The 9,237-nt window shown below is 39.9% G+C and overlaps 1 protein-coding gene across 2 annotated transcripts in view; it reads left to right on the plus strand.

The window, feature by feature from the left end:
• The window catches only part of HS1BP3 (HCLS1 binding protein 3), a 54,617-nt gene extending 49,234 nt beyond the window's left edge, over window positions 1–5,383 (plus strand). For both annotated transcript variants that reach the window (XM_052809638.1, XM_052809637.1), the window contains exon 7: window positions 3,633–5,383. In XM_052809638.1, coding sequence (XP_052665598.1) covers window positions 3,633–3,858 — 226 coding nt within the window. In that variant the 3' untranslated portion in view covers window positions 3,859–5,383. The remainder of the gene's footprint in view (window positions 1–3,632) is intronic.
• The last annotated feature ends 3,854 nt before the right edge of the window (window positions 5,384–9,237 follow it).

The following is a 9,237-nucleotide window of genomic DNA, read 5'->3' on the forward strand; positions in this document are numbered from 1 at the left end:
CCAAAGACAGTTGTGTCTCACATGATCAAACAGCAGTGGATCAAACAGTTTGCCTAGCACTGCAGCACTGAAAAGCAGGTTTTGAGACAAAGACCACATATTATCTGCTGTGTTCTCTGTAAAAGACTTCTGTCTAACCAAGGTCTTGAAAAAATCCAGTATAAAAAAAAGGAGATTTACATGATTAGCTTCCAGACTTTGAAAAATCACCTCCTGCAGAATTTTTGGCATAAAAGCACACTACCAACCCCCCCCCCCCCCCAAAAAAAACCCCACAATGTACTGGACTGCATCTTTTGGGGGTATTTTATGACTGTGCTGAGTGGTTTTGTTGCTGTGGTTAGCACAGAAATTAATATAGAGCCACACAGGAATAGAGAATTCAGGAAGCTGTTCCATCTGATCAGCTTAATGAGTTGTATTTACTGCTGCCCCTTCTGGGCAGTACAGCTAGTTCTCAGGCAGTGCACCTAGTTCAGAATCATGCTTCCTCCATGTAGCTGTATGTATATGTATATATTGTTCATCTGGTTATTATGGTTTCTGTTATTTATGACCAAAACTTTATGACATGGACACTGATTCATTCAGTATTTGTTTATGCCAAGAAGGGAGGCATCAGATCAGCTGAAGAAAGCTAGTCTTCAGAAATACCAGTCCTAACATGTTTTGTTTATTACACAGCAAAGAGAGCAAGAACATGTCTTGGCAATGTGATCACAGGTGTGGTATCTCTTGGATATCAGAGTTTGCAGCAAACAAAAATGCCTGGGCTTAAATTAAATTAATTTCTTCTATGTAGATGAGGAATTCAGGAAGAAGAAATACACTGACAAGGTGTTTTCTAAGTTAGGTGGGATATGTCACCCACAGGGAATCATGGAAACTAAAAGACATCAGAAATCTTGTCTAAATAAAAGAGAATATAATCTCCAGAATTACTGGGAGGGTGAAATTTGAGGAGCCGCCTGCCAGAATACAAGTCCACAAGGTAGAGATCAAGGTTCAGAGCTGTGGGACAGTGGCCCTGCTCTGTCCATCAGTTGGTCTGTTTAGGTATTTTCTAGTTTTAGATACCAGTGTTCAGGCAGTTGATTTTACAAGATTAGCCTTGGTTAAAACTGACGCTTTTTACATTCCCTTTGGGAGTCACAAAAAGATCTGACTTCAAGAATGGTTTTACCTTAAAGGGTTCTGACCATCTATACAGCAGAAAATTCAGGCTAATCCTTGTTTACTTTATGGCCAATTCATGGTGAGTGTAGTTTGTCTCAGCCTGAGCAGTACAGTCATAAGTTCCTCAGAGCTTTTAATAAAGGTGAACATAAAAAAGAAACCCTTGAAGTCATGCAGGTTTTTCTCAATAATAGTGGGATCCTTAGCTGATGGTGCTGGAGCTCTTGAAGTACCTGTGATTTTAACATTCAAACAATGTGCACTAGGGATGGAGTCATAAAGTGTCTCAGAGACGTTGATTCTTCTGTTGATCATGTTCCCCATGGTCCTGCCCCGTTACCCTAACCAGTTGCTTCCCAAATTATGGAAGAGCTCAGCTTTGCTTTAACTGCCTACGTTAACTGCAGAAGGCCCCACCAATTGTTCTGCCATGTGGTAGAGGCATTTACAGTATCTCTCCTAAGGCTACCAGTGAACAAAGAAAGGGAGAAATCACAGTCCCATTTAGTCAACAGAAGTTATCCCAGTGGCTTCGCAGGGGTCTGGATAACCCCGCCAAGACAGCCTCATTGCCTGGCAGTGAGGAAGATAGGAATTAGAAAAGACAAATGAGTGGAAGAACCAAAAAATACCTGACATGAAATAAAGTGAAACTCATCAATGCTCCAGGGACTGCCTACCTATGGGGCTTGTAGAAACTAAAAAGGCACCTTCCTTAGGCTCCCTGTATGGTATCCTCTTCCAGTGAGCATCCAGCCCATCCTCCTGGATGGAGGGACTGTGCCACCTCTTGACGTAGTGCTCTAGCAGAGACAGAGGGAGACGATGGGCTGCTCATGTGCTGCCAGCTCCTTTCTTGTTTAAGAATCGCTTGACCAGACTTTCTTACCTCACAAGTTTTCTAAGAGCGAACTAAGTAAAACTATTTGAAGGGAATTTTAGCACTGAAGAAAATACCCATCCGTTTGGAATAACTCCTGCACCTTAATTTCGTCTCCTATTCATTTGTAGCTTCCCTGTCAGGCTACCCTTTGGCTGAGGCAGAGGGAGTTTTACTGCTGGCACTGTTACAGCCTATGGGCTGATGGAGTTGATACTGAAGTTTGGTAAAAACAGCTTATAACAGTGCTTGTAAACAATTAAATCGTTAAGTCATTTCACTGCCTAAGACAATATGGTTGTAGGGTAAGTATATCACACTAGAGCTGGGGTCTGGCAAGGAGATACCCACATATTACAAACCTACTGTTCCTCTTGATCTTTGGCTCCTGGTCCATCATGTAAAGTTTTTGCTTGCTCTTCTTATGCTTTAGCTTTCTTGCTTTTGTATGCTACAGTTAGAGGTGGAGCCTTTTGCAAGTCGTGTATTTTGTAAGCATATATGAGGTATGCATTTTATCAGAGGCTTCACTTTTGTAGCTGGTCATTACACAGCTGACTATCTGCATGGATTGGTGGTTGGGTTTTGACTGCTTAACAATTATTTATCAATCAAGCCTCTGGGAAATTAACAACTGTGTTTATGCCTTATAGTGTTTTGTTTGAGCACTGTGCTCAGAGGACCAAAACAAGAGGCTATTTTGATTCAGAGCAGAAATTACTGTGACCTGTAAAGACTTCTCCAGCTACGCTAATTTTTACTTTACCATCTCTGCTCTATCTTTTAGAGATGTGATGTATCACAACCTTCTTTCCCTTTCCTCCACATATTCACTTTCCAAAGGCAGACACCTCTTGGAGTCACAAGACAATGTTATAAGGGTGCTCTCAAAATCTTTAACGGCTCCTGTGGGAACAGAGTTAGGCATGCAGAGCATGCTGTGTCTCTTGATAAGGTCAAACAATGCGGGTAGAAAACATCCTTAACTGTTTCAGGTGTTTTGGGTTATTTCACTAAGTAATAGGGGGAAATGGTCACCAAAAGCGTTGTTATATATGGTCACAGATTGTAAAACTTCTTCAGTTTCTTGGAAGCAAATGTGAACACAATATTTTTAAAGCCATTAGTTTTTCCAGTTTCTCATGATTGAGCATGGGGGATGGTCAATCTCAGTCTTGGGGGATGGGGACGAAGAGGAAGCAGAGCTGAATGTGAAAAATTATACTATCCCATGAAAATTTCTGGGAAGCAAATCATCCCCTCACAAATCAAAAGCATTTTTTTCCCAAGCTAAAATCAAGTTCTTTTTCTTTTAATAATTGCTTTTAATTTAGACATTTGAAAACACGCTGTAAAATTAATTAACTTGTACGGTGAACTGAAAAACCACATTATAAAAACACAGTTCTTATTTTGGCAACATTGAAACTTTCATGGAAAGCTCCTCCTAAAAGAAAATTCATCAATGTTGATCCTTTCTTGCAGAAAGTTTTATCGTGCAAGATTGCATTTTCTTACAAAACAAAAAGCAGTTCAGAAATTCCTAAGATGTTACTGATGTTTTCTTTTCATTCAGAGTTGAAGATGATTTAGAGCAAGTCTTGAAAGTAACCTCCAAACCGAAACCTAAAGTACCATCAAAACCACCACTGTCTCAGAAGCCAGCAGTTGCCCCCAGGAGCAGTAATTCTCCACTGGCAAAGCCAAAGGAAAACAGGATTCAGACAATGAATGAAGTGGACATTCTCCAGTATATCCAGGAAAACGAATCTATCAACAACCAAGATACAAGTCTTTTTTGAACATACATATTTACCAAACTCCCGGTGAGCTCAAGTGATGGTAGCAAGAGTTGACCAGATGTCTTTACCGTCACAGTGCTCATTTGTGTACCATGATATAGAGAGCAGCAAGTTTGAATAGCAGAGGCTCGACATCATGTTTTCAAAACAGTGCAGTTGTGGTATAATGTTGCCTTAGATTTTTAGGATTTTACAGGGAATGTGGATAAGGACCTAGCACTACAGATTGTCTACTACTATTTTAGTATCAACATAGTACAGTTTCAGCCAGTTAGTCCTGATTGAAAATGGTAAGCTTGTTGCACACATGGCAACTGTGAATAGTGTCCAACAAATGGTCTGAGGCAGGACAGGATGCTGTTCCTGTCATTTTAGACAGTCTATTTCAGCCCACTGGAAAGGTCACTTTCCTTTTATCCTGTGCATTTTTATAGCAGCCCTTTCCTCCCTGACTGGTATTTCAGTAATTTATAACCAGGAACTGTTAAGTATAGGTAACGGTTCCTCTATAGTTCAGAGAAACACTGAAATCCCAGCTAAGCCTGACAGTCTGCTGCCTTTGTTGTTGCGCGAATGCCAACTTGTAAGAGAACTTGTAGGACTGCAAACACTAGACGCTATGCATCTCTGGCCCCTGGGGAGAATCGGAAATGACTGAAGACGGCTAAGAGTTCAGCTCCAGGCATATGCGGAGGTTGCAGTGTGTAGGAGGTTTGGATGCTGTAGGATTCTTGTGAACCCACTCAAGATTAACAAGGGCTAATTTTTTCCAGCCGAGTCTCCCTGGGCTTCCACTAGTTAGTGGAGAGAAAGAGATTTCTCCAGGAGGTGATTCAGTGCAGGTGTCCTAATGGAGGAACTCTGAATTGCTCTCTGGCATCACTAACTCTCTCTCTCTCTCTCCTTCCCTTTTCCCAGAACTTAAAGCAGCAGCCATGGTGATTAATTCCACTAAGCTAAAATGAGTTTTTTTGATAAAACAGTGGTCTGTTCATTACTATGGCAATGGTTAAAACAAGGGAGGACAAACTTGGGATTATCCAGAGGAAAAAATAAGAAGAAAATATTCTGAAGAAATTTTAATATGCAGGAAAAGAAAAACATGGTAGAACAGGCATCCCAGACTACCCTTCTTCTTCCTTAGCTCAGGCACTCTGGTTAAACATGCTGAATTTACATCTAATGTGGCTAGATACCTGCTGTCATGTAGAAAGAGATTCCTGAACTCATTCCACAAGTGTTCTATCCAGATGTGAAGACAAGCTCCCCAGAGGGAAAATATTAATATATTTAAGCCATATCACTATCCCCAAATTTGCCTTTCTAATATAGAACAAAATAAATAGAAAGCATTTTTTATATATATATATTTAATAATCAAATTATCTCTATTAGTATTTCCTTTTTAAGCCAATGGAAAATATAATCAAGGTATTTTGGTGTGATGGGACACATAAAACTTAAGCATTGGCTCTCATCTATGTACAGTATGTTTCAGTATAATAAAACATTTTGCTAACCTGCAGGTGTTATTGTTATTGTTGTTTTGTAGGTTGTACAGTAGCAGCAAATTGGAGTTAAAGGATGGATTCCATTTAAGACATGAGGAGTGTTACATGGTGTTAAAGTGAATGCTCTGCTAAAACCCTGTGTAAATAAGTATGAAACCAAGAATGTAGCTGCACTCATATTTCCTTTGAGAGCAGCTAAAGGTAAAACTATATACGGGCAAAGGTAGTACCTGATCCTGTCTGTTCTCACAGTGTTCTGGTGCAATTGGGAAGCTTGTTTATCCCATCCTGCAAAAGGGGAACAAAAAAACTGAGGAGAAAATAAATGGCTTGCCAGAGAGCAGGCAAAGAATAGCAGGCAGGAGAAATTAATTCAGGACAGCCTTCCTGTTTGCACTACCTGGTGTCATGAACAACCACTGTATATTTAACTGAGGGTTGAGGGATCTTGATCTCCTCTTTGTTCAGCACTATTCGGGGAGACTGCTTGCATTACTGTATTTTTGGCCTACAGCCCATCACATGGCCTGAACACTGCTAAAACTACCATATTGAGGGCCATGGATTTAATGATCAGTAGGCTGAGAGCAGATCCACCCTTAGCAGGGGATCAACACAGGAAAAGGATTAAGATTTCTTGAAGTATATTAGAAAAATCATAGAAGAACAGAGCTGGCAGCAGCCTGGGAAGACCAGTTTGTCCACCATGCTGCCCTAAGCAGGAACATCTGGCCTGTGGCAGTTCTTACTGGCCAGGACAAGGTGGTACTGATGTGAGGCTGCAACTGGAAGAGTAGGCAGATGCCAGAGCAGGACATGGTGGCTGAACACAGTTAGGCTGGAGAGATAGCTGAGCATGGGCACTGAATTATTCTTGCAGTAATTATGCCTGTGTTATCTCTTATAGACATTTTTCTAACCTGTCTTTAAAGGTTTGGCTGGAGAGCAGCACCAGAGATGTCACAGCCTCCCTGGGTGTACCATTACAATTCTTTGCCATCCTATTAGAAATGTTTTCCTACTGTTTGACATAACTGTTCCATCCTGCAACTTAAGCTCGTTACTTCTAATTCTCATCACCACAGAAAGAGAACAAAGTACATTCCTTTCAGTCTCTTTCCTAGACTGAACAACTCTGCTCAGTGAGGGTGGCAGCAAGACAGGTCAGGACATCACTACAGTACCAGCTTCTCATGACTTGGTGTGCCCTGGATGAATGTTGTCAGCTTGCACTGGATTTCTCCCCTGTTTTTAGAAGAATTGCTACATATCCACATACCAATTTACCAGGGGCAATAAAGGATGCCAGCATCCCACACCCTTTCATTAACACCACCTGGTGCAGTGACACAATGTGCAGCCCTTGTTCCAGCTGGGACTGTGTTTTTCTTTCACTGTTCCTCATAGCAATGTCATCTGCCTGCCTTCCACCACCTCTAAGAGCTCCACTCAGAAATGGCTCATGCTTTTGTAAAGCAGTGGGAGGGTAGGTATTATATATTACCATCATAACCATGGGAACGTTCCCAGTAATACTGATGTAACAACAGTATAGCTGTATCCATTTTGAATGGCCAAGGAATACTTCACCGCCCAGCCCTCCCCAAAATGGTCAAATTACCTAAACAACACAGGGAAGGAAGAGCTGTTAATTGTTTCCTGTGCTAGATTTTTAAGATGATTTTCAGGTCAATGTTTTACTTCAGAAAAAAATCTATCTTTCCTGTCAAGGAATTAATGTAAAAGAATTCTTCATAAATCCCAGTGTTACACATTTGTTTTACAATGCAAATGTCTAGCTGCAGTAATATTTATAGGCACTTAAGAGGTGAGTTACAGTCCTTGAATAAATTATACATAATGAATCATTATTATATAAGAGAAGAATGTCAGACAAATGTAGCCGAGAAAAATTGAACATATTATTTGAAATGACATAGGGAAACCACACAACATACTTTGCATCCTGCCAGACCAGAACTTACTTTTTTTTTTCTTCATACATCACTTCTAGTAGCAGCTATTTTATTAGCCTGCTCTTGACAACTCTTGAAATTCAATTATGGACTCTAATGTAGTTCTTGGCTGACAAGCGTCACCTTTCGACATTAGTAACAGCTAGCTCATCAGAAGATTTGAAAAGCAAGAGAGTTATATTTAAACCTTTACAAAAGATGTTTTCTTTAGTGATTAGAACTCATAATAGGTATCTCTGTTGCTTCAGAAGCTGCTGCTTGTTTTGCATAACCTTCTGCTTGTTACGTGGTACAGCACCAATTAAGAAATAACACTATATACTTCATTATTTGGGTCACAACTAAAATACTGATTTCACCAAGCTTAGTATTTCACAGATGACCTGTGGGTCATCTTCTCAGTTCTGTTCTGTTGCTGAATTTTTAGCAAAGCTAATTCCCATGTAGCATTAAAGGCCTAGTTCTGTCAGTGACAATTTGTGTTGGGTCTAAAAAAAATATACTAATTGAAACTGGTATTTCTGTTAATCTTTGCCCAGATGTTAGCTTCTGCAAAGAAGCTGAGCTTGCTACAGCAGAATACACAAGTCAGCCTGTGATTTAAGGTCATGAAAATCCAGCACGCTCATGGGGCCCTAAGGCATTAGCTTATGAAAGGAGACCGTAAATGACCAATCCCTGTGGTTGTTAGATTTAATATAGAGTACAAGAAAGAACTGATATTTCACTTAAAAATGTGACTGTCACTAATATCACCAAGGATTATTGAATCTGTGTGTGTGTGTGCATCACCACATTTCTTATTGATTGATGTGATCACACATTCGTGACAGTTTAAACCTCTGTAAGTCAAGGAAAGGGGGTTTATTGTGAGGTTTTATCTATATTCTTACTATTCATCTCAACATCAACAACAGGACTGATAAAGTCACTCAGTTGCTTTCTGTATTGCACCCATTCCTTCTCTGATTCATCTTTAAACCCTTCTGATCCAATTTTTTTAGCCCTCACCATATCACTGATCTTCCTTTATAGCCTTCCGCATACTACTGGTATTTATGTCATCCATTGAATCTAATGAAGAATTGAAGTGAAGGGAAATCATGTGCCTGTGGTACTAGAGAACCATCTGTAGGGTACACTGCTTTGAGTAAAAATATTAGCAGTGAAAGGTGATGATGGTAAATTAAATTAATAGTCAAATTAAGTGCTGCTGTGGGAGTTCAGAAGTCAATGAAGCTGCTTAAAGGATTGATTAGTCATAGATATTTAGGGACTAAGTTTTATTCATACCAGGATGTTATGGATGCTAAAAATATATATGGGGTCATGGAGACACTGGTTAGACTCATGGAAGAGAAATCTATCAAGGGTTATTAAAGATGCCACTTAGAGCTTGCAAAGTTCTTGAGCTACAAGTTGCTGGAAATGAGAATATTCAACAAGCAAATATTTTGATATTTTGCTATAATCATCTGGTTTTGGTGGTTGTGAAGAATACTATATTGGGCTAAGCCAAAATTCGCACTGAATGAGTCACTTCTTAGTGAGGATTTGGTGACTGAAAGAACAGAACATCCTCAGTTCTTTATCATCCTGCTTCCCGGCACCCTCAATAAGATCTGTCCACTGGCCTTGCAACAACAGAGTCATTTCTCCTATTTACTCAGGAAAGATTCCTCAAGTCAGTGGAAATTTTGATTTGCAATATATACTTTTCAAAAGCCACTTTTGACATGTATGTGTTATATTTGCAGTGAGCAGGAAAAGTCTTACTGATATCAGAGGAAAATTTCACCATTCTTGAATGCTCCTCCAGATCCCACCCTTAATGGTAATATTAGTAGATTCTATGATTTGCCTAGGAAGTCAAATGTAAGAGATTTGCCGAG

The sequence above is a fragment of the Harpia harpyja genome, chromosome 15, assembly GCF_026419915.1.
Source record: "Harpia harpyja isolate bHarHar1 chromosome 15, bHarHar1 primary haplotype, whole genome shotgun sequence".
Classification (NCBI taxonomy): Eukaryota; Metazoa; Chordata; class Aves; order Accipitriformes; family Accipitridae; genus Harpia; species Harpia harpyja.